Consider the following 27,311-nt stretch of genomic DNA (forward strand, 5'->3'; position numbering starts at 1 on the left):
TCTTAGCACCCATACCCCTTCACCAGATCATCAAAGTCTATTTTAGCTCTTCTAGGAGAAGACTAATATCCAAGTTTGATCTACTTTGGGATATTTAAAAAATAATAAATGTGTCACTTAGATTCTCTGTCATTTACTTCCTTAGACTGTGCTGTGGGTAGAGTGGGGTGGAGAAGGAGAAGCAGTTAGGGAGCACAGTGGATAAACCACTGGGTACAGGTTCAAGAAGCCCTAAATTAGGGCTCCCACCCTTATCAGCTTTGTAACCCGTTCGCAAGTCACATAATCTTTTCCTTGCCTTATGTTTTCTTCAACTGTAAAATGGGGAGAATAACATCTACCTCACAGAGTTATTATGAGGATCAACATTTGTAAAGTACAGAGCACAGTATCTGGCACATAGTAGGCATTTAATAAATGCTTATTCCTTTTCTTCCTTTCCCTTCCACATTTACCCCTACTTTCAATCATAGAGAGCCTTTCTTCTTTCTTTGTATCTCTTTCATACACTGCTACTCCCTATGTGCTCAAAATCCATATTTGCTGGACAGTCAGGCCAATGCTTGGTCTTCTCCTTTTGTGGATGGTTATCTCACAAAATAAACTCTGAGATAAGAGATATGTATGTGTATGTCTGTGTAAAGCCACGCAGGAGCAGCTTTCCAGAGGTCTGCTGCTGTGAACAGCTTTCAATGTTTTGAGTACATAGTATAGCAAACTTTGTATTCAGTAACAAATCAGAGCAAAACATTCACAGAAAATCAAGGTACAGCATTCACAATTTTACAACTTATGACAGAAAATCAAAATACAGCATTTATCATGTCACAACTCAACAACTTATCACTACAATGGCCACATAGTTTTCCCCAAAGTGGTCATAGTTTTGAACAAAGTACAATAATTTAGTCAATCAATCACTTAGTAACTCAATCATTCAATCATAAAGTACAAAAGGTCAAAGTCCTCCACCCATGAGGCACACTAAAATATCCATGAGTTTTAAATCCTTTCAAAGCACACATGGAAATAAATCTAATTGACTGCTTTCAATAAATATTGTTTTTTTTTGGGGGGGGAGAAATAGATGAGATTAATTTCAGAATCATAGAAAAGCTCAAATAACTGATATCACTCAACACAAAATATAGCTAAACAAATCAGGGCAGTTGAAGTTTGTGTTATAGCCCACAGGAAAAAAAAAAATTTATAAGCACCTACCTTCGCACCCAACTCATTATAATGCAACTTCAAAGCAGTTAGTCTTTCATCAAGTTCTTTGGGATTTTCTGTCTGTTGTTTCTGTACAATCTGCCGACCAGTTTTTATCACATTTTCTACCTCAGACTTCACCTCGCTGAGGCTTTTGTATAATTTCTAGGTCAAGACATACAACAATATAAGGTAAAAACACTGAAAAATAATGAATGTGCACAAAAAAGCAAAATAACAGGGGCAGGCATTCTGTGGTGGAAATCGCCGTTGTCACACCATACAGAAGAAATGTCATTAAATCATTTGTACTTTTTCAATTTCAATTTTTAAAATTAGCATTGGATTGGGTATGGTGGTACACAGAGAAGGCTGAGGTTGGTAGATCTCTTGAGCTCAGGAGTTATTAAGCCAGGAGGATTAAGTCATTTCCAGTATCCCAGTAGTAGGGGACCACCAGGTTGCCTAAAGAGGAGTGAACCAGACCATGTTAACAAATAGAACAGGTCAAAGTTCCCATGGTAATCATTAGTAGGAACAGACCAAAACATAGCCCCTGCACTTTCAGCCTTGGCAAGATAGGGAAACCCATTCTTCTTTTTTTGATAATGTTTGAACTTACAAACACAGCTATAATTCATGGCTAAAAATAGTAATTTATTAAATGTACATGTGTATATTATATATATGTGTATCTACATGTATGTTTATGCATGTTTACATATAAAAGGAGGCCAATCTATTTTCTATCCTTTATTAATGTATTTCAGAAGGCCTTGACATTTGTGTGTATTTATTAAGTTGGCTTTTTTCATTAAGTTGGCATATTCGTTTTTACAGAGCTGGTAAGTGATGCTGATAATTCAATATTACCTCCTATTCCCCCACCCCTGCCTTTTTTCCCCACTGAAGTTCTATTCTGATACTTCCTCATAATCTTGAGCTTACCCAAGTTATACAGTATGCCAATGAAGCATCAGGTTTGATATGTCCTGCTAAGCTCGGAAGGTTTCAAATACCATCATGATGATGTAATGTTTTTTGGAGTCCGACTTATATTAATTTGGAGGAGGCTTATTATCACCAAAGCTGGAACATTAGATGATTATCATGATTTTTTCTTTTTTTTTTTCATTTTACAAATGCTTCATTAACTTCTGATTTACATCTTTCATTTCTGCCAGATTTTGAGTTGCAAATTTTATCCATGTTTTTCCCCTACGCACTGCCCCCAAATAGAAGTCCCACAGGATATCCCCTCCTCCAATCTGCTCTCTCCCATATCTTCTCCCATTCCCCCTTCGACTTTTCCAATAGGGCATGGTGGGTCTCTATGCCTCAGTGCCTGTATATCTTATTTCCCAATTACATGTAAAAGAGTATTAATAATAGTATGTATATATATATATATATATATATATCAAAACATTTGATTTTAAAACTTTGAATAAACTTTGAATTCCAGATTCATTTTTTGTCACCCACTCTTACTGGGAAGATAAACAGGTCAGTATAGGTTGTACATGTGTAGCTAATACAAAACATTAACATAGTAGATATATTGTAAAACACTGACTATATTTTCCTCCCTCCTATCTCACCTCCCACTTGTTCTATTCTCTACTTTGATCCTGTCCCTTTTCAAAAGTGGGTCCTTCCAACTTCCCTCCCCCCCAGCCTGCCCTCCCTTCCATCATCCCCCCTCTCATCCCCTTCCCCCCACTCTCCTGTAGGGTGATACCCTATTTGGTGTTTATTTCATTCCCTCCTCCAGCCAAATTCAATGAGAATAAGGTTGACCCACTCCCTTTTGCCTTCCTATTCTTCCCCTCCATTGTAACCATTTTCCCTTGACTCTTCTATATGAGATAGTTTACCCCATTCTGTCTCTCCCCATCTCCTCTCATTATATTCCTCTCTCACTTCTTAATTTCAGCTTTTAAGTATCATCCCTTCTTATTAAATCGGTCCTGTGTCCTCTATCTAAGTATACCTGTATGCATATATACACACATTCACATATGTGTTCAAACACCCATATACCCTCCAATATAGACATACATATATATGTATACACACACACACATATATCTGCCATGATACCAATTCCACCTTTCCTGGATACTAAATCCCTGTTTTGATGATAATTCCAGTAATTATTGCCCACATATTCTAGTGAGCAAGTTAAAGTAATAAAGTCAGATAAAAATACTTTTTTTCTGTTAGAAAAAAAAGATTATTTGTTTTATATGCCATTAAAATTTATATTAAGTTGTCTCCTCTCAGACTTTGGATTTGGAACCTTTCTAATACAATAACCAAAATATTATAATTATTGGTGCATATACTTCATTCTTTAATAGAATATAAACTCAATGAAGGCAAGAAGGATGATTTAGGAAAACTTTGTTTTACTCAGCCCCTACACTAGTAACCTGCAATATCTTAATACTCATACATGGATTGTAGCATAAGGGTTTATTTGAATTTTGTTGTTCCTGCCCCATCTTTTTTAAACAAAATCTTCTTGAAGGCAAATCCCATGCATATCATAGTTCCTACACAGTGTTTAAAATATTTAAGTCATAATGAAAGAGGAGAGAAAATATGAAAATGTCAGGTTCTAAATTATGATATAATTCAATTAGTTTATATTTTTATTCCTTTTGATACCTTCTCTAAAGCTGAATTAAAGTGGCAATTGTCTTGAAGAGTTCCTGCATTTATGTGCCATGTCACATATATAACTGGCATACAGGTGGGGCTTTGCCTCAGCTTATATATATTAGCAAAAATATTGTTGGTTTTTTTAATGACACATTACAGATGTGTTACTAGTGAAGTGTCCCCTTTCTGAATGTTTCAATATTTGAAACTTTTATCTGGGTCTTACTGTCCAAGGAGAAATGTAAGGACTAAGATATGTTCAAAAATGCACACATGTGCACACATATATATTTATATGTAATGTATTTAATAAATGACATGAGTAATTGAAATTTCAGCCAAAATGCATACATAAAATCTCTTACAAGTCACCTAAATCTTTTATTGCAAAATATAAAGTAGCCAAATGATCAGACTTCCCCCTAAATATTTTATGTAATCAAAAGCATCTCTGCATTTTTTAAAAAGTTGCTGACTTTTTTTTTTTACCAGATGTACATACCATGCAATGATCCAACTGTGACTGTACAACTTCCTGCTCAATGCTCTTCATTTCCAAAACAGGGAATTGTGTTTTCACTTCATCTAACACTTTCTTACTTTCCTCTAGACGCTGCTCAAAATTGGCTGGCTTCTGGAATAAGCGGAACTTCATAGAAACATCCTGCAATTTTTTCTGTAAAGGAAAAGTAAATTACTAGGAAATGTTCTGAAGTAAAAAAAGGCATTTTCAAACTTATGTCGATAAATATTATCAAGTAATGGAGCCCCCTCAAAAAATTAAGCTTGTTTTTCCCAATACTTGCTATTTCCCTTCTTACTGGATATTCTTTTTTATTAAAAGTTACAACCTTGCATTAATACAGTGCCTATATGTTTACAAGAGGCAGTTAGATGGCTCAGGTGTAGAGTCAAAAAGACCTAAGTTCAAATCCATATTCAAACACATGCTGGTAGTGTGACCCTGAGCAAGTCACTTAACCTTAATCCAATGAAGAAAGAAATGGCAAACCACTCCAATGTCTCTGCCAAGAGAATCTCATGGACAGCATGGTCCACAGGGTCACAGAGTCAACCACGACTGAACAACATATCTTTACAGAGTAACTTCATACTGAGTTTATAAAAACAATGTCATTATTTTTCCCCAACATAGATCCTAACACAATGATTTATTTTATTGTAGTTGTGGAGTCATTTTTCATCTGTGTCTCACTTTTTGCTACCTCATTTGGGGTTTTCTTGGCAAAGACACTGGAGTGGTTTGATGAATAAACATTTGTGTGATGTTGAATAAATCTTCATTTTCTGGAATGAGGAAACAGTCACATGGGTGGGTGATATATTTAAAATCATGCAGCTATTAGCAGGATCACTGCTCAACATAGGGATGTGTTAAAAAAAGTTTAACAATGAGGTACTTGGGGGAGTGGAAGGATATATATACACATACTTTTAAATGTAAAATGAATTATTAACATTTTTTTAAGTCTAGACATTCAACAAAATAATAAACTGAGCCTGGATTTATACCAGTTGCTGATTTCTGAAGTATAAATGCTCACACTGAAAATTTAATAGGCTTTTGCCATCCAGTCTAGTTAAGTTAAAGAACCAGTTAAAGCTGGTTCCAGCCCAAACTTTGCTTAATGGAACTCAAATCTGGATTTTCTGGTTCCAAATCCAACGCTAAAATACAGAGACATTAAAATAAATGAAAATGATAATCACCCAGGATGTGAAACCAGAGGAAACTTAAAAGCATATCTGGGGGCAGCTAGGTGGTGCAGTGAATAGAACACCAGCCTGGAGTCCGGAGGACCTGAGTTCAAATCTGCCCTCAGACACTTAACACTTACTAGCCATGTGACCTTGGGCAAGTCACTTAACCCCAACTGCCTTGCCTTCCTGCCTCCAAAAAAAAAAAAAAGGAAGAAAGAATATCTGACACAAGAAGAAAAGTTACTTGTCCAAGATAAAACAAGAATTCAGAAAGACTCATATGGGAACCTTTATCTGATTTTTAATTTCCATTAAACCACTGTCTCCTAGAATCTTTCTTACTTGCTTCTTAAGAAAATTAAATACACATTGTAATAAAATTACATTGTTTATCTTCATTTTAAAAATACCATTTATTAACACAAGAAAGATTGCATGACACTGTGTATTGAGTGGTTGGACTGGAGTTATTAGCAAGACATAGTTTTGAACCTTGACTCAGATACTAGCCATAAATCTATAAGAAAATCACTTATCATCCATTTCTTCATCTGTAAAATAGAGATACTAATGATAATGCTAATAATAATAGCATTTATATAGCTCTTTAAACTTTTTAGAACATTTTATAAACGTGTTGTCATTTATCATTTTTTCAGTTGTGTCCAACTCTTCATTACCCTGCTTGGGGTTTTCCTGGTAGAGATACTGGAGTGGTTTGCCATTTCATTCTCCAGCTCATTTTACAGAGATAGAAACTGAGGCAAACAGTTAAGTGACTTGTCCTGAGTCACAAGGCTGATAAGTGTCTGAGGCCAGATCTGAGGTCATGAAGATGAGTTTGATTCCAAGCCTGATGCTCTATCTACCTTACCATCTAGTTGTCTATAATCACACAAATATAATCTAATTTAATTCTCACAACAACTCTGGGCTATGGCTGCTACTGTTATCTCCATTTTACAGATGAGGAAATTGAGGCAGACAGAATTTTAAATGACTTTCTTAAAGTCACATTCAATAAGCAAATGACACTTATGGACCTATCTATAGTAGCTCCTCTGTCACAGCATGGTTGTGAGGCTCCAAAGTGACAATATATGTAAATTACCTAATTAAATTTAATATTTTATATAAATTTTAGCTATTACTAATTGCATTATTAATATAGCCAGTCCTAGAGTAGATCAGATATAAATAGTATTGTGTTTACTGAGATGAAATGCTCATACTCTTAAAATACTTTGTCCATGTATGTAAAACCACGTATCTAACATCAACCATCATGTTGACATAGTAAAAATATTTCATTACATTCTAAAATTTTCTCTGAAGTCTAGGCTTATTAACACACCTGTGCTACTTCAATCTGGGTAAGAACCCTCTTGGCGGTATCCTTTCCTTGGTTACGTTTCTTCATTTCTTCTAAGCTAATCTCATGGCTTGTTAAATCAGATTGGATTTTCTGTTGGGAGGAAAGCATATAATAATTAGTCTTTTGGTAGTCATTATAAAACAGTATTCATTTAATTTACACATTTGCACATCTCCAGGGGTGTATATATTTACATTTTAATTGATGTCTTTTGTCTTGACATCAGTGGTAATTGGTGAGGGATGGGGGAGCAATTCCCTATCCCTATCTCTTCAGAGTTTTTTTCATCCATTTCTCAACTAATATGCATACATTATGTTTCTTCTTTTTTGCTAACACAAAAAGCACTGATGTGAATACTTTGATTTATGATTGATTTCAAAAAATTTTGTTTTATATTTTCTTCATATATAATTCATATACATATAAATTCAGCTGTAGATCTGTTGGGTCAGAATGTATGGGCTGTTTAGTTGCTTTTTAAAAATAATCTCAAATTATTATTGAGAACAATTTAAGCAACTGACAACTCTATTAAAAACATATCAGTGTGCCTTTCTTCCCATACCCCCTAAAAGTTGAATTTCTGTGTTTTTTGTTATCATCTTTGGCATCTCATATGAGATGAACTAAAACCTAAGAGTTTTTAAATTTTTACTTCTGTTTTCAAATGGTTAATTCATAAATCCCCTTTTGAAAACTGTTGACCTTGCTTGATCATTTATCATTCTTCATAATAGCATATTTATTTGAATTCCTTTTTATCTTGCATATTTTAATTTAATGAACGATAGCTGATGCAAATATTTCTGTAGTTTCTCTTATTCTATCTTTATTAATCACTTTTTAGTAAAAACTATTCTAATTCTGTGTAATCAAAATTTTGTGTTTTATGGTATCCTCAATTCCTTCTTTAGTTTAGAATTCTCCCCAAGCCTTATTCCTGAAGGAATATATCTCCTGATCTTTTAAATTTTTTTCTTTCTCAATACCATCTTCTTGAAGATATACATTATTTTGGAGCTCATTTTGGTAGGTTGTATATGCTTTTGGCAAAATTTCTGCCAAACTACTTTATATTTACAGATTTCCCAGGAGGTTTTGTCAAGTGAAGAAATCTTCTTTCCAATAATTTATGTTATTGGGTTGCTCTAACACTCAGGTATTTTTTCTGTTCCTGTTTCTTATTTATCTAGTTTGTTCCACTGTCTTACGTTTCTGGTGTTTTTTGTTTGTTTGTTTGTGTGTTTTATCTTAACCAGTACAAAATTATTTTCATGAATACTGATTAAGATTAGTATTGCACTGACTCCTTCACTTTTTTTTTTATTACTTTCCTGGAACTGTTATACCTTTTATTCCTCTAAATAGATTTTGATTTTGTTTATTCTCCTTAAAAATTAATTGACATAGCATTAAATATACAAATTCATCTAGGCAAGATTGTCATTTTAATTATATTGATATGGACAAATTATAAGCAATGAATCTTGCTAATTATGTGTCTTTTTCTTAAAATTATTTCTAATCATATTTGTAGCTATTCAGATAGCTAATGATATTTTATTCAGTTTGAAATTGTTTTGAATATAATTTGTGTGATTTTCATTTATTCCCAGAATTTTTGAGTGCTATATAGAAATTCAGTTTTTGTGGATTTGTTTTTAAGCTTGTAAATATTGTCCTATATGATTTCATTTCTGATTCTCTCAGGCTTTTTTAAGCACATCAGGCCATGTGAAAAGATATATATTTTTCCTTCTCATTAGAAATATTCATATCTTTGATTTTGTAACTTTTTGTTACTAATATATTTAACACTTCTATAACTATGTCAAATAATAGTGGGGAGAGGAGGCATTCTTGCTTTCTCACTATTTCTATAAGGAATTCTAGTGTTTTTCCATTTTTCCACTGTGGATCATGTCATGCCTATGTTTTATGGTATTGTTTTTTTTTTTTTTTTTTGCTTTTTTGGTGGGCAATTGGGTTAAGTGATTTGCTCAAGGTCACATGGCTAGTTTTTGTGTTAAGTGTCTGAGGCTGGATTTGAACTCAGGTCCACCTGACTCCAGGGCCAGTGCTCTATTCACTGCGCCACCTAGCCGACCTGAGGTGTTTTTTTTTTTAAACATAAATGTGTGTTGTGTTTCATCAAAAACTTTTATTTTACAATCTACCAAAATGTTGGTTTATTAATTCTCTACATTTCAGTGATATGAGTGTGTGTATGTGTGTCTGTTTTTCTTTAGGAGATACTTTCACCAATATTCTTTCAGTTGCAAGTCATTGCAATAATTATCTTTAACATCCCTACTTAATATTCCATTTGTTTTTCTTTTGATTGACTCATCATTCACAATATGATGACAGTTTGCATTTAAGTCTATGTGTTTTGTTCATATTTACTTTATTAGTGGCTATTTTATTATTTTGATGAACTCCATCCTCAAGTCTAGAAAGAACTGGCAGATGTGGTTTCTGAGAAAATGTCAGAGATGTTTTCAAGTTCATAATAAAGCATCTATTCGTTATTTATATTTTTACATGTGTTATGTATGCTCTAAGTCCTATCACATGGTTAATTTTTATACAAGTATGATAGGAAGATGAGAACAATAGGCATTATTTCATATTTCTCTTCAGAAGTCATCACAAAGCAGTTATGTCTAACTGAACAGCAAAAAGATAGAGCTGTTTCACTCTTACTTTGTTTGTATTCTCTACAAAGGAGAAAGATCTTCACATTCCAAATAGCAGAACAAGAAAAAATGATTTATTCCCATTTATTTCCACTTATTATGCAAGATAAGTAGGGAGATCTTAAGAGGACACTCAACTGCCCTTGAGGAATTGAGGTCCTCTTTGCCCAAAGGAACTACACCCTTAGGTCTGGAAGGAGCTAGCAAAATGTGGCTGCTTAGCAAATGCTTGTGTTATTTGCCAGATCATAGGAAATGAGAGAGATACAAAAGTGAGAAGGGAAAATGTTTTAATTTTCAGCAAAGGGAAAATAATTAACTCTGAAAATTATAAGCCTGTGGGTTTTCTTCTATTCCTGGTAAAATTCTAGAGCAGATTAATGAAGAAATGTTTGGTGAACATCTATATAAGTAAAAAGTGATTACAAAGAGGTATTGTGGCTTCATCAAGAACAAAACATGCCAGACTAACCTTATTTTCTTTTTTAACAGAATTAAAAACTAGTAGAGTAGGAGAATGTTGTGAATATAGTTTATCAAATTTTAGCAAATCTTTAGTAAATTATCTCCTACTTTTCTGGTGGGGAAAATGAAGAAGTGAGAATACAAAATGAGAATGCCATTATATTCTTTAGGCATACTGAAATATATTCAAAGTCTCTCCAAAATCATATCTATACCTTGTTTTGGGATTACTGATTCCACTTGCATCTGTGAATTTACCAAATACAACAGAATTTGAGTGACTAAAACATTCATTCATTGACTTGGCCGTACTTCAGTAAATCCAATTCTGCTTATCAATTTCAGCAAGAACTATTTTATGTTAAAATGACCAACACAAAATTTGTCAATAAATTTTTCTGTCAAGTATCAGAAAATGAATATTTTCTTTTACCTCCATGCATTTTAACTGGCCGTTCTCTATACTTAAATTCTATACCAACTCATCTCTGGCTCTTGGCTTCCTTCAAATTTGTTAAAATCCTACTTTCTTCAAGAAACTTTTCCTAGTCCCCTTTAATGCTAGTGTCTTCCCTAAGAGTTTATTTCCAGTTTATCTTCTATATATCTTGTTTGCACATTGTTTTTTGTATATTATCTCTCCATTAGACTGTGAGCTACTTGAAAGTAGGCCTAGTTTTACTTTCTTTGTATCCCTAGCATTTAGCACATTATCCAACACAGTAGGTGACGATAAATGCTTACTGATTTGACTTAAAAATTTTATTGCCCAAGTCCATGTTTTTGTATTTGTTCCTCCATCAACTTGATGGAAAGTTAGAGGATTAGTCACATACTTGTGGCCTTACGATCAGCAGGTAAGTTCTGAAAACTTTATTTAAGAGAGCTGGTTGAAAAATGTAGTAGAGAAAAGAATCATTTATAGAAGAATAATCCAGCTCTTGAGAGAGAATCACTGTTCGCCTTCTCTCTTGTGTCTCTTTCAGAATTCAGTAAAGGGTAGAAGGAATAGAGAAGACTTTCTTCTCCTCAGCAATACTATCTTGAATCAATGTGGTTACCCATATGCTAAGCGGGCCAAAAGTCCAGCTTTGGAACTGATTTGAACTGCTGACATCAACAGACCCTCCCAGCCTAGTACTGTATCCATTTTGCCACCAACTGTTGATTCTAGGTATTAAGACATAAATATTTCTTCTACTTATTCCATCTATATTACAATATAATCAACATTGTAAAATGTAATGTACATGTTCCTTTTTTTCTTCCTATTTAACCTGGAGCATAAAGAAATTGTTGGTAAGGAAGGTATAGGGAGAGAAGGCACTTACAAATCTAAAAACTGAAAGCTTAGCAAGGAAAAGAAATATTTATCTATCTTCCAAGATCTCAAACATAAAAATATGCACATCCAAGGTGAGACAAGAAATATTTGGTGAGTTCATAATTTATTAGGCTAGCCATTACTAAGTTTCCTTTTTAAATGATTTTTAGTTTTAGGCATATGTTAATGAATTTTAAAAAGGAATTTCTCAATTTTAATAGTTAGAATTTACATAGTGCTCTAAAGTTTTATAAAGAACTTTTAAAATACTATATCATTTTATCCTCATCACAATCCTAGAAAGTGTTATTTCCATTATATAGATGAGAACACTGAGGCACAGAAAGATCAAGTGACTTGCCCAAGATCACAAAGCTAGTCATTGTCTAAGGATGGATGGATTTCATCTCAGGGCTTCCTGACTCCAGGTCTAAAGCTCTATTCACTGAGTCACCTACATATTGACATTTTGCCCTTATTCATAAATAATGAAAATAAATCATCATTTGCACAAAATCAAAAGTAAAGAATAATACTCAAATTTAGAAAACAAAGGAAAAGCTATGTCCAAATATTTGTGCTAAAACCTACCTTCTTCCCTAGAAAGCACTCTTCTTTTCTAAAACAAATACACAAACATATAATCAAGAAAATAAAACTTCAGAAGGGCAATTGGTTTGGGAGAAAGAAGACTGAACTTCATCTCAGTAGATCTGTTTGATCCTATGGATTCTAATAGGATAGACTTGAAGAAGAATGATGTAGGGGACTTACCTCTAGAATTCCCTTTCTCCAGTGTATTTATATAATTGCAGAAGCAGGTACCTACATCCCTCTACTTGGAACACGGCTTGTCCATTGTCCTAGGTATTTTCATTGTATAATATATTAAATCTTGATGAATCAGAATGATATATTTTCTAATCTCGCTAGAAAATCCGTGTTTATGCAATTACTGGGAAGTGGTTACAAATACAAACTCTAAGAAAACATTATAGTCCATACTAACCTTGAAAAGTATTAAAATTGCACCTGGAAGTTCAAGGCATTAATTTCTGTAATTAGTGGCATTTAACTTAACTGAACTTAAAGATACAAGTAATCCTCAAAGACAGAAAGGAAAGGAACCTGTTAGATTATTTAAATTCTACAGCAGAACAACACTAGTATCACCACTTGGTGGAGGCAAACACCCAAAGAACTGATTTTATTTAACAGAAAATCCAAATGCTGATTTAAAATAGAAGAGAGTGAGCAAAGATACTGTCACTTTTCTGATCCCTCCCACCTTAATGAGTTAAGCTAATTACTTTATTAAGGCATCATCAATACCCCTTAATCTCCTCCAACTAAGGACATATTTTCAATTCATATATGTACATAGTATGTTATGATTCTTTTAAAACATTTATATCCATATCTGTTAATGACTGGAAAATGCTGTTTTGATATTATCTTGGTTATGTTTACTTGCATATGCTATATATATATATATATATATATATATATACTCAAGAGCTTATTTCACAAGACTTTGTTTTGTTACCATACTGTATTTTCTCCCAAAGGGACTTTAACTACAAAACTTTATATTGAGCTTTAGAAAACCCCAAACTTGAAGAAAATATGACTTGAGGAAAAGCTGATAACTCTGTTTCAGAAACAATTTGCTTGCAGTCATCTTAAAATAAAATCTTCAAGAATGGTGCATCAATAGCTTTTTTAGGCTGTCTGCATTGTCCAATATGATATATTACTATTAGGTGACTTCAGTGTCAGATACAATTTTGTAAACAACAAGAACTGCAGAAAACACCAAATCAAGCTTTCTCGGTGTTCTAAAGTCTGCTATTTTAGATTTTCAAGGGAATTTTAGATTTCAAAATTCATATGGATGGTACCATTTTTTCATATGAATTATATTATTATATAAAATGACACATCTTAACTCTTCAGGAGCTCAAACTTTTTGTGTGTCATGGACCGCCTTTGCAGCCAGGACATAAAATAAGATACAAAGAATTATAAATGCAGCCAATCATATTGTAATACAATTAACAGTGATAAAAAAAAAGAGATGGCTCCTAAGTTAATTACTCCTGGGAGTCTAAACTTGTCAAAGTTGAGGGGGAAAACATTTTAATTCAATTTCAATGGCTTCTTTTTTAAGTTGATACATTTTGTTTTGATTCAGCTTTATTTATGTAGATGGAGGGCTGCTTGAAGTTGGTGTGGTTAAAGGGATGAGGCAACTGTTTGGGACTTCCATGAAATCACCTTTTAAAGGGCGTAGACATTATGGTTAGAAAGAAACCTTGCTGAAAGGGCCAGGGGCCATGCCCTGGGCTTGCATATTCACAAACAGATTCAGACTTCATTCAGCACCAATTAGTATGTCTCAGCACCAGGAACTGAAATGATTGACTCCTGCTATTGTGGATTATTGTCACTCCTTTGTACTGGTTTATAAAAAAGGAATATTCTAAGGCTAAGGCTAGGAAGAGGGAGGGAGAAGGGCAGCAGAAGTAAGGAAAGACCTTGGGCTGAAAAGAGTCTGCACATCTTCATAACTTCCCTGAGGGAGCCCCTAATGATATCCTTACAGAGGCAAGGGCAAAAGAACCTTAAAATTGTACATGATTTCCTAGAAATGTCTCTTAAAGGCAGAAACATAATCTTTTAATCATGTGACCCTCGGAGATGATGGAATTATATGACCCAGCTTCCTGGATAGAGGAGATTTAGGGATTTCATAGACAAAATAGTTCTCAAACTTTTTGGTCTCAGGGCCCCCTTAGACTCTTTTGTTTATGTGACATAAATCTACCAAAATTTGCTGCACTAGAAACTAAAACTGATCAATTTTAAAATATTAATTCATTTAAAAAAATAATAAACCTATTATGAAATAACATAAAGATATTTTTATTAAAAGATAACTATTTTCCAAAAAAAGTTAGTGAGAAGAATAACACTGGCTTATATATTTATGCAATTTGCTTTAATGTCTGGCTTAACAGAAGACAGCTAGATTCCTCATATCTGCTTCTTCATTCAATCTGTTATGACAAGTTGTTTTGATTGTAATCTAGTGCTCTTCTCAAGACAGGCTATAAAGCAATGCTATCTATTCTGTATTCTCTAACAAGTTGTTTAGTTTTCCTTAACTTCTATAAATATCAATATCTATCTATCTACATGGATACTTGTCTTTATATGTGTGTATCTAGAAAAAAAAATATAAATATATTCTTCTAGAATCATAGATCTTGATGTGGAATATATGCGTGTGTATATGTGTATACATGTGTATATGTGTGTACATATATACATATATTAAATCTTTGTCACCATAAAGATGCTAGTTATATCATAATGATGATGACATATATATGCCATATATATCTCAGATGACTAAGGACATTTATACTATAAAAATATTAGGTTCTACAAATAGATTCATATAAGTTCACCTGACCTTCCAATAACTAACTAAATAAATAAATGTGTACATGCTTATTCTAGGCAAAACGAAAATTTTAGCTTTACTTCTGAGACTCTCCCTAAAAGGGGTCTTCTCAGTTACCAATCAATCAGTCATTTAAAAAGCACTTATTAAGCACTTACTATGTACCAGGTAGGCAGCTAGGTGGTATAACAGAGAGAACACTGGGCTTCAGAACAGGAAGACTCATCTTTATTAATTCAAATCCATCCTCAGACACTTACTTAGCTGTGTGACCTTGGGCAATCACTTTACCTCAGTTCCTCATTTGTAAAAATGAACTGAAGAAGGAAATGGCAAACTACTCCAGTATCTTTGCCAAGAAACCCACAAATGGGGTCATAAAGAGTCAGAAGCAATTGAAATGACTGAACAATAACATGTACCAGGCTCTGCATTAGGCTCTGAGGACACAAAGAAAAAAGTAACATTCAAGGAACTTACATTCCATTCAGGGAGACAGCACATAAAAACATAGCAATATAGTTTTTTAAAATGCAAGGCAATCCCTGACCACCAGTAGCCCCATTCCCATATACTACATCACCACCTCCAGCAGGATGGGCAGAATGGCTCTGGCCAGCGTGGCCAACCTAGTACCCCGCAGCCCCAGGCTCAGACCACCAAACCCACCTGTGACAGTTCTCCACACTGGACAAACTGAGCTCTCCAGGGGGTTGGGGTGGACCCGAGAGGAGAACCAACACAGAGAGACCCATTCTTGGAGACCGGCGTCATTTTATTAGAATACTTACATAGAAACAGTAACTGTCTCAAGCAAGATCTGCCTGGAGGATACCGAGTATCTATCTTCCTGTCCTTGATTCACTGTTGTATGTAACATATTAATGTATCTGTAAATGTCATAGAAGCCTACATACTTGTGTCTACAGTCTGCAGCTGTGTGTGCTGTCTGTTCCGGAAAGAGGATCCTCCCTTTCCTCTGTGCCTCTCCTTTGACCTCAAGTCTCTGGGCTTACACTGTGTTCCACGTGCTCCGAGGGGGATGGGAGAGGAGTGGAAGGAGGGGGAAAGGGAGGGGCTCCTCAGCCAAGGGTTCGGAAGAGCTTGGTACACAAGAAGAATCTCAATCTTTTTTTCTCTGTATTTCTGTCACTCTGTCTCTGTCCCTGCCTTTCTTTTCCATGCCATTGAGTTTTCATTCCCTATATTGGTTTTTCTACTATTTTTTTTAAAACCACCATTCTGTCATTCAGTCTGGCAATATGACAGCAGGTGTCCCATCCCCTCCCTAAGGTAAAATCAGACATATGCCTTGTTTCTCTGCAGGGAAAGCCCACACCCTGCAATAACTTTTTTTTTTTTTTTTTTTGCGCCACCAGGGCCTCAGCCTCTATAGTTGCTGAAACTCTCTTTGTTCCCACTTCTATACCTGGCCCATGCCCACAAAATAAGGTTAACTACTCCCCCACCCTCCTTTTCAAAAGAAAACAAGTCCCCTTCAACCTAAGAGGAACACAGGCTTTGTTCCTATTGTCCTGTACCAATTAAGTGACCATCTCAGCAGTTTTATTCCTTTTTTAGCCCAAACTTCACATAATAAAGTTCTGAGAGTACAAAAATAAATGCAAGGTGATTTTGAAGAAGGCACTAACTAAAAGTTAGGGAGATCACAAAACACTTCATGTAGATGGTAGAGCTTAAAATGATTTTTTTTTTTGGTAGGCTGATAAGGTCATTGACTGCATGGGGCCTTAGATCATCCCCCTCATTTTACAGATGAGGAAAATGAGGCACATAACAGGTGACTTGCTCAGGGTCACACAACTAGTAATATGAGTAGGGATCTGAAGTCAGGTCCTCCTGACTCAAGCTCAATGATGCCTTATCCACTCTCCCATGTTGCTTCTCTAAAGTCAACCAGAAAGTGCTTACATCATTTACTTAGCTTAGTAAATCTTAGGTCAGTTGACCTCCTTGATCCTTAGTATCTTTATCTATTAAATGAGAATAATAACATAAACTAGATACTGTGCAGAGTTATTGTAAAGATCTATTTAAATGCTTTGTAAAACACAAAGCAATATGCAAATGTATGGTCATTACTGTTACCTTCTCCTTTCTCATCTCCTGCCCAGAAGCTCCTTGGAAGTTTTCCCTTCACCATATCCACTTATCAAAACTTATCTGTCCTTTAATTCATTTTTGCAATATAATATCTTTATTCTCAGTTAACTTGTGACATATATACTACCAGCATCTTTATTCCATTTTACACATGAATAAATGGAGACTGAGAGGTTGAAAGACTCCTTGATGGTCATACATAGCTGGTGATTACCTGAGTCAGATTTTTAAACCCAGGTCTCCAGATTCCAAGGCCAGCATGCTATTTACTACACCATGCTGACTTACCCTCACCTAAATAGTGTGATGAACAAATTCCTGCCATAAATAAGTATTATTGCTTCATCTTACTTCCTAAGTAAAATATCTTCATTTGAAATACTCTATTAACTGTTTTCAATGATTAGGTTCAAGGAATCACAAACTACAGGAAAGAAAAAGGACCTTAGAGATGATCTAATCTAACTCTTTCACTCAATTGATACAGAAACTCATTTAAATTGAAGAACATGATTATAGAGTTAATAAATAGCAAAGGTGAGATTTGAACCTATGTCTTCTGATTTTATCTACTATGCCACAAAGAAGGAGCTTTCTGAAGGTATGCTTTAACACCAAAGGATTAGATCTAATAGTGGAATTTCAGAGCATGGGTAGGTTAACTTGTAGGGTAGGTTAACTTGTAGGTTAACATTTGAGGGGTAGATAGACCTTTTAACAATCTTCATACTACATCAAGTATACCTAAGGATGGCCTTGATCATACACATGAATGTGTATTTATTTAAGCACACTCATAGACCAAAAGTCACACACAAGAAGTTGTAATCTAAAGCAAAGACCAAAAACTTTTGTGTTCATTATTGATTGATAAGGGGAAAAAATAGACTAAAAACAAATGAAAAATAAAAAATCAAGGCCACAAGCATGTTCTGAAAATGAGTTGGCAAGCTAATTCAAACATTACCCTGCCACTTCCGCATCAATTCCTTTGAATATTTAACAATTATAATTGTATATCCTCATTTAAATTCATCCTTTAAAAGATTAACATTTTTCAAGTATTACTTTCATTATCACATTTAAAATAAGAATCCCAAATGTCTAGATGAAATAAAGAATAAGCTTTAATTTGGCTTCTTCAGTTCTATTTTTTTGTCTTCTTTTTTGTACTTTCTCTAGAAAATATGAAAATAGGTTGTTCTGTCTGGTTTGGATGCCAGGAGAGATGTCATTGGAATAGTTCAGATATGGAGACCTAAGATTGAATACTGCAATTTTAATTTAGATCTGTTTTCCTTCTTTATGATATATTTGTAGACTATCAAATCATAATTTATGTTGATATTTATATAGATGACTAAGGATATCAACACTACAAAAATATTAGTATCAACAAATATATTCATACTAGTTCACCTGACCTCCCAACACTAAGTATACAAATGCTCACCTTAGGCAAAACCAAAACTTTAATTTTACCTTCAAGATCCTTTCTTACCAAGAAGTCTCAGTGTTAAACAACCAACTAATTAAGCATTTAACAAGAACTTATAAAGGATCTACTGTGTGCCAGCCATTGTGTTAGGCTCTGAGGTTACAAATAAGGTAAAACCATACTTAAGGAACTAACATTTCCACAGTAGATAACATGTACAAACATAGTAATACGGCATCTGACGCTGGTCCTGTTCTGATGAGACAGTAACTTGGTAAAGGCAATGTTTTATGTTACATTTTTAACAAAGTTGTCTTAGGATCCTAGGGCTGGGTGGTACAGTGAATATAGTGCCTGGACTGGAGTCAGGAAAATTCATTTTCCTGAGTTTAAGTTGGCTCTCAGACAGCTGTGCGAACCTGGGCAAGTCAATTAACCTGATTTGCCTCAATTTCTTTATATGTAAAATAAGCTGGAGAAGTAAATGGCAAACCAATCTAGTACCATTGCCAAGTAAACTCCAAAGGGGGCCATTATCACAAAGTCAGAAAAGACTGAAATGCCTGACAGCAACAACAGCAAACTTAAGATCCTTGCTTTGCTGTTATGATACTCAGTCTTCCTTCTGGCTTCAGAACTGATATCATTGGTATACAATAGTTAAAGCCAAGTTAGATTTCACTGCAATGATGTTTTTACCCTCAAGTTTATTTCAGAGATATATTTTATATAGAATTTCCTTTTAAACCAACAGTCAATAAACTAGAACTTTTTTTAAACCATCAAAAGTAAAATAAATAAATTAAAAATGAACCCCAGCACTTCAGGTTGCATTGTCATCCACTTTAGGGAGTCTACAATAAGACTCTTACTCAACAAATGAAAGCAACCTAAGTAAAATAACTTATCACATACAGCATACCTGAGATTCCTGGGGAACGTGAGCTGCATCTACTCTGTCTGTAATGTAGGCTGTTAACTGTCTATCAATGAATGCCAGAGACTCTTGAATCAGACGGAGGGTTTTGTCAATCTCCTGGGCAGACTGGATACTCTGTTCCAAAAACTTCTGTCTCCTCACAGCCTAAAAGAAAGGGAGAAATAAAGATAAACTATTGAAAATATAAAACTCAGGTCTGTCTTCTTCCCCATAGAATTGCAATATCAATGAATTTTCCTGACTGCCACAGCCACCTTTTTGTAAGATAAATTTCTCAGCCTGCTTCCACTCATTCAGCTCTGCTTCAAAAAACAAGTGAATAATTAGAAGGAAATTTCACAGTGGAAGTCTCAGATATTGGGACTTTCCACAACCTTCCAAAACAAAAATACACATCATGAAATTCTGTAGGGGCTAGAAGACAGCAAAAACATCATGCTAAATGCAATCTGTTATTCTGAGACCTGAGGTTCCTTGTGATCTTATTATGTAGTTCAAGAGATTTGGTTTACTTAGAATAGGGTCACCGTCATCACAATCCCATCCAAGATAGATAATCCATTTCAACTACTGACAAGCAGTGGCACACACACTCTGCTGAGAATCAGATGCTTTTCAACAGGGAATTTTAAATAACTGGATCAGCATCCCAGTTTTTTTTTCTTTGACAAGACTCTAACTACCACTGAGTGGGCAGTGTTTATTCCTGCTTTCAAATGAGGCTTGGTATTGTGCCTGTTCTTTTAGCAATTTCATCAGCAATGCTGTTCAAGTAGCATAAACAATATGATCCTAATAAAGGTGTAATTAATCTTGAGCATTATTATATGTGTGATTGAACTTTCCACTCTCCCCCCCAAATACAAATAGCATGCTGAACAGAATACATGGAATCTGTTTAAAGATATTTTTACCTTGAAAGAAGAGTAATAAAATTTTTTTTAAAAGGATGGACACATGGGGCTATTTTGCATTGTACAATACATTTCTGGCATTTACTGATACATGAATAAAATTTTATGTAGCAAAGTAAATAACCAATTTCTTAAAATAACACAATATGTTTTGGGTCATGACTCAAGTTTGTCTGCTAAAACATAAATGTGAACTTATAAATTCTTTATGTTAACATTTTTAATGAGAAATGAGGGGGGTGGCAAGGAGCAAGGGGGGTAAGGGCAGAAAGAGAGGAGATAGGGTAACCACAGAGAGAATAATGTTCTGAACCAGACCCCTGTAAGAGATAAGTATACACTAAGAGAATTCAATGATTTCCTTTCTCTTAAGGTAAGAAGAAGAAAGGAATGAATACTGATCAACTAACTTCTCCCTCCATAATAATACACATATGTTGCTGAATTCTGTTTTCTATTCTTTTCAACTATTCCCCATTCCACTGTATGTGTTCATTCCATTCATGTCATGGTTAAGATTATTAACTTTCTATTTCTTTCCATCACATCCTTCAAAAATCTTTCTTCTTTGCCCTCAAGGAGAAGGAATTGGGCAATGGGTTTTGGTGTTATCATAATTGTGTCAATTCTCTGCATATTTTGCATATCAGAATTTAATGAATGATATTTAATGTGAAAAAAATTCCCTCATGCTACCATTTCTCTTAAAATTCATTCTTTTTTTTTTTTGGAGGGGGGAAAGCAGGGTAATTGGAGTTAAGTAACTTGCCCAAGATCACACAACTAGTAAGTGTTAAGTGTCTGAGGCCAATTTGAACTCAGGTCCTCCTGACTCCAGAGCCAGTGCTCTATTCACTGCACTACCTAGCTGCCCTAAAATTCATTCTTAATTGATTTGATTTTGTTTTGCTTCACTCCATTCAAATTGACAAAAATGGGGAAAAAAGTGGGAACACTCAATAGGAGAGGAACTGTAGGAAACAGAGCTATCAAGAGACCTAAGTGTTCTGTATTTCAAATTGGAATTCTTCCAAAATGGAATTCAGGAAACATTATTAAATTGAACCCTTTGACCCATGACTTGCACACCTGGTTACATACTCCAAAGAAGTCAAGAAACAATATGACAATTTACCCAATGAAGACAACAATGTAAAGGAAGTGACCACCAAAATGAATTAGTGCTCCAAGTGATGAGAAATCTAAAGAAGGTCATGGCCAAGAGATCATGTCTTTTTACTAAATATATTTGCTTTTTTCCTTTATTACAAAGGAAGGTTCAATCAAGGTGAGAAGGGAGAATGAGATATACAGATGAAAGTCATCAAAAATGTAATTTAAAAAACGAGACCATTTCAGGGAGAAATTTGCATTTATTAAACTTACCACACAATTTCCCAGAGGCTTTCCAGTCCTCTCTATTCCTATGCATCTGATCTATACATAGATGTATGAGGGCATGCACAGCACAGCACACACAAACACACACACACACACACACACACACACACAGCTGTATCAGTCTACAGACAGTCCAACTAACTTCATAGATACAATAATATTTTTCCTGGGTTAGGCTAGTCTCTGTATCATTCAGGAGGTTCTGGTAGGTCCTTAATTAATTCAATGCTAAACTCAAAAAGGAACATTGAGAAGAGTTTGCCATTTATAGGAAATGCCCAGGGGAATGCTGGAGCTAGCTTGTGCTAGCTCTGGGGAGCTGGTTGTTAAATTTTCAGTGCAAGCAGTCAGTGAATACTACAAATTAGGGACTTGTTTTATTTCTTTTTTGCCTTTCTAAATTTAAGAAAGTGATGGAGAAAATGTTAATAATGGAAATTAAAATTAGAAATGTGTCATGCATACATTTTTCCCCTGGTGAGTCTGGTTATTGAGAATTTATCAGCATACCCTGGGAATGCCTCTGATTCATTCTCTAATAAATAAACATTCACTATGAAAATATCAAACACGTATGACAAATTTTAATTCCTTTTCTTATGCCTCTTATGTTAGTAATCATCAAGGTGTTTTTGAACAAAATTATTTCTGTAATTTTATTTTTCAAGGAATCCTGTATGAGTTTAGCATAAGCATGGGAAATATCAAATTGAAAAGAAACTTGAAGGCAACATTTTGCTTTACAAAATCAAATGCTTTTTATAATTAACTATTAATCAGCCTTGTGATCTCTTGTATTTACTGAACCTTTCAGTCTATTGCGTCCATAAAAATTTTAAATGCCATAGAATATCAATAGCAATCCTCCATTCCCTTCTCATGCTTTATCAGAGATACCCTTGTGTACATATAGATTTTTTTCATGCATATATTATAGAGATGGGAAAGAAGGCACTTGAGATAGTTAATATTGATATTTTCTTGACTACATTTTCCCTAAAATAATGTGTCATCTTTATGAACCTTTAGTTTCTTTCCCTCTTTCATAAATTTTGAGAAAATCTTTCAATGCTCTAAAAATTTTATTACTGTCAACATAGATATTTTCTATACATGTTTAGTCCAATCCAGCTGTTCTCCCCACTGGACTACTATACAGTGTCACCACTATCACTTATAGCAGAAGGAATTTGTTATAGAAACTTTGGCAAATCTTTTTTACATTTCATCTTTGCTTCTCACTCCTCTATCACCACTTGCTTCCAATTTATTCTTTAAATAATATTCAGATAAACTCAGTTAACTGAGTCTCTCAGAAAGTTGTGTGCAAACCTGTCTTCCTATCATCATTTCTTGATGTTTTATAAGGTCATAGATTTTTCACAATACTCTTTTGTAAAAATTTTACTAATGTATGTACAGTCTAGCATTGGCCTTGGAAGCCACATTTCTTTACTCAAGAAAAATTTGCTGAATAGGCAGTTTCTCAGCATCTTGGTCTTTTTGTGGAGAGTGATTTACTCTGATGATCATTGCTCAGAAAATGATGATAGTCTGTAACAATATCTGTTATTTTTCTTCTTTAGAGTATCAGTATTTATGTTTTATTTCTGCCCTACCCCCTTCCCTATTTTAGAATACTGGTTCTTGAGTATTCTGATATTCTAGCTTGCCCTGCAACATATTAATTCATTATACTGGTAATGGCCTTATGTGCACAATTCAGAGTAAAAAGAAGCTGGCTTTGAAATTGTCCCTTTTCAATGAGGTTGAATATTATGCATTCACTAGAATATATCTTTGCTCTGAACTTCCTAGGCAAATTTTAAAATTTGGCATAGCTATGTTTACACTTTGCCATCTGGTCTGTAGCTAGCTATTCTAGTATAAGGAAATTAGATTAGATTAAGTTACATCAAAATGACCATTCTGATGATGGTTTAATGTTACACTTCCCAAGGTTTTTGCACATTTAAATAGGAATATTTGGAGTTAACAATCTAGAGGCATCTAGGTGGCATATGGCATAGGGAACTGGACTGGAAGTCTGCTCTCCTCTCCTCCCTTCCCCTCCTCTCCCTTTTTCTTTTCTCCTCTCCTTCCCTTACCTGAGAGTGTTCTGCCCAGAGGAACTTGGGGTTTACTGGCTAGATTTCTTTCTCAAAGACCAAGCCTTAAACCCGATTCACTCTGGATCTCATGGATTGGACAACAGAAGGTCCCTATCTTGCCCAAGCACCATTTAATGCTTAGTTTTGGGTGCTCCTGGCTCAGAGTGAATGTAGAGTAACTGTTTCTCTTTTGCCCAGCAACCCTGAGGGTCTTCCCCTCCCAACTTGATTTTTTTAAAATTAAAGTTGACATCTCTAGATTCATTCTTAAAGAGGCCTATTCACTGAATGAGCATTGCCTCATTCAAACTGAGACTTGGGAAAGACCTTAGCTTAAAAAGGCCAAGGTCTCCCACTATATCCTGGGCTATCTCCAATTGTCCTGATTATCTCTGGCCACTGGACCAAGATGACTCTGGAGGACAAAGTGAGGCTGTTGACCTTGCACAGCCCTTCCTCCTTCAAATCTAATTCAATTGCCAATCATGTTATCATTTCCCCTGGTCCTCTAAGAAGGAAGGACAAACCACACAACCAGAGACACATAATAGTTGTGTGACCTTGGGAAAGTCAATTAGCTACCAATTTGTCTCAGTTTCCTCAAATGCAAAATGGAATAATAATAGCACTTAATTTTCTAGGCTGTGGTAAGGATCAAATGAGATAATATCTGTAAAATATTTAGCACAGTGCCTGGTGCATAGTCGGAACTTAAGAAAGACTTATTCCTTCCTTCCTAAATCAATGTATCATAATGTAAGAATTTTGGGAAATGTGAAATCTTTTTATGTTTCAGAACCTTCACAGAACCTCCTAAATCACACTATTTACAGTCCCTCTTCATAAACCAGCCCTTCCCACAAGTGAGGGTAGCTCCAAATTGCCCATAAGTTTAAAGTTAAGGACTCTTACTTTTATTTAATTGGGTGTTACGTAGCATGTGTTGTATCACAGAGTTGGCCTCAAAACACTATTTTTGAAATCCTAATATCCTTGATTCTTGGAACATTGGTTTAATGACTGATGAGATTTAGAGATAGAATAGATATTAGAGATCATTTGATCCACACAGACTTCATCAGTGCATTAAAGTAGTATCAACATTAGAGATTATGAAAATGGTTATTGTGAATGGGTTATCCAATTCACCCTTATGTCAGGATTAGGGAGATTGATGTATGTCAATACTTTGACAACATCAGTTAGTGAAAGGGCAGAGTACTTAGAAAATTCAGGAATAAAGAATTCTTTTGAGGCATTCGCTCTATTAATCAGCTTTATGTTTTTCCATACCATTAAGTAGACCTTGTTGCGCAGTCAATTCTATGGATTTCTTTGCAAATTTGACCCATGTGGTCAGTTAGTAAACTAGCTTTTATTCAGTTCCTACAATATGTCAGGCAGTGGACCTAAGCACTGCATGATAATAGTTAGCAATTCTATCATGATTTAAGGTTTGTGACTGCTTTACAAATATTAATTCATTTTATCTTCACAATAACCCTGTGTGAGGTAGGTGCTATTATTATCCCCATGTTAGAGATGAGGAATCTGAGACAGAGAGAAAAATTAAGTGATTTGCCCAGGGTCACATAGTAAATTGTGAGGACTGATTTTAATTCAGGTTCTTCTGCCTCCAAGTCTATCCTTTATACTACTAAGCTATTAGAAACTATCTCATTAAAGTTGGACTTAGTAGAAAGCTTGAGATATGAAACAATTTTTTTATGCAGAAATACTATGCAGTTGTTATTCTAAAGACACTTGTACAGTTTTACCTTTCTTCTGTTTTCTGCTATTAAAATTAATGATATAGCTTATCAGAACTGGTAAATTTGGAGAAAGGATAAAAATATCAACATTTTGGCAGCCAAAATAAATATTTTGACAGTGCTGTTTAAGTATAGTAATATCTACAAAGGAATGCTATGAGGAAAGGACCTGGCATCAGTATTTAATTCAGGGTAAAATGGTAAAAAGAATTAAATCATACAGTTCAAAGATGCTGAAATATGAATTTTTTAAATGTTCACAATAAAATCTTTAATAATACAGGGCTTCCCAAAAGTCTTAGTAAAATTTTAAGCTTCACTAAGACTTTTGAGATCACCTATATTTATCTAGCAATAGAAATATACTGTTATAATATTGCCAATGGAAATTTTGGATTAAATGTTTTTTTTTAAATATTGTGTTTAAAATATATTATTATTATTATTATTGCATGAAACCGGGAAGTAAGATGTATAGGCACTGAGGTACGGGGATCCATCTTGCCCTACTGGAAAGTCAGAAGGGTTTTGGGGGAGGATATAGGAGAGAGCAGTTTGGGGAAGGGTGTATACAGTGGGATCTCTAGTTTGGGGTGGTGGGTAGGGGAGGAATGGGGAGAAAATTTGTAATTCAAAATCTTGTGGAAATGAATGATGTAAACTAAAAATAAACATAAAATTAAATTTAAAAAATACTGAATTATAACTATAATTTTGTGCAATAACACTCTGTAACTCAAACTACCTGTGCATGTTACATGAAAGCAGTTAATTCAGAGCACAATGTATCTATTTGAGTTATCAATGAATGATAAGAACACAGAAAAAAATGGAAAATGATTTGCTATCAGCCTAATAAATTGAATTAGTGTAACAAGAATGCCATAATTAATGACTATTTAACAGTCTTTAAAAAGGGATTATGCTTCCTGAAACAATCAAAGTTATTGTAGCATGGAGCTGTTTTGATTTAATTCATGAGTTGATGGGCAATCTCAGATTGCAACTAGCCTCAGAAAAATGGGTATGATTTTTCCTATAGTTTAAAAATATTATGTCTACCCCCTTCTCCAGGACTGGACACAGTGCCTAGCATAGAGTAGGTGCTAAACAAATGCTTACTGAATTGCAATTAAGTGATCTTGGTTTTCAAAGAGCTATTTTTTCTCAAAATATAACCTTTCTAATCTTTAAAAAATATTTATTAGGTACCTACTATCTGCTACATAGGAGGCATTACATCAAATTATGAAAGGATTGCAATTAAAGGGCTGAAATATATAAATGTTATTTGATTTTGTCTTCCTGTGGTTTTATGAAAGGAATTCTAAAGGTTAGTTGGAGCTTCCTTTACTACACACAAAAAGGTCAGACTCTTCTCAGTAATTCATAGTTCTAGAGATGCCTGGGATACTGAGAATTTAAGTGGTTTTCTCTAACTAGAATCTGACAGAGACAGGACTAGAATCCATGTATTCCTAGATTCTTGACTGTAAGGCTAAATCTTCATCCATTGACTCATGCTAGCTCACAGTTATTAACATTGTTTAGAAAGCTATTGAGACCGATAATTCAGTTTACAATTATTAAGCATCACTATGTGGAATGCACTGTTCACTGGAAGATAAAAAAAAGGGAAATGATAGGGAATAAGCATTTATAAAGCACTTACTAT

At 34.5% G+C, this 27,311-nt stretch overlaps 1 protein-coding gene across 9 annotated transcripts in view; it reads right to left on the reverse strand.

The window, feature by feature from the left end:
* DMD (dystrophin) overlaps positions 1 to 27,311 on the reverse strand; it is a 2,504,498-nt gene that overhangs the window by 1,452,393 nt on the left and 1,024,794 nt on the right. For 8 of the 9 annotated variants that reach the window (XM_069063824.1, XM_069063827.1, XM_069063826.1 and 5 more), the window contains 4 exons: positions 19,421 to 19,582; positions 6,956 to 7,066; positions 4,382 to 4,555; positions 1,222 to 1,377 (listed from right to left, as the gene is read on the reverse strand). In XM_069063824.1, coding sequence (XP_068919925.1) covers positions 1,222 to 1,377; positions 4,382 to 4,555; positions 6,956 to 7,066; positions 19,421 to 19,582 — 603 coding nt within the window. Of the gene's footprint in view, positions 1 to 1,221; positions 1,378 to 4,381; positions 4,556 to 6,955; positions 7,067 to 15,727; positions 15,915 to 19,420; positions 19,583 to 27,311 lie in introns of those variants that run through there. The other variant, XM_069063832.1, reaches the window with a different exon arrangement.

This window comes from Petaurus breviceps, unplaced genomic scaffold, assembly GCF_028583685.1.
Source record: "Petaurus breviceps papuanus isolate PSGF00001 unplaced genomic scaffold, PetGlider_PUasm1.0 90603, whole genome shotgun sequence".
Lineage (NCBI taxonomy): Eukaryota > Metazoa > Chordata > Mammalia > Diprotodontia > Petauridae > Petaurus > Petaurus breviceps.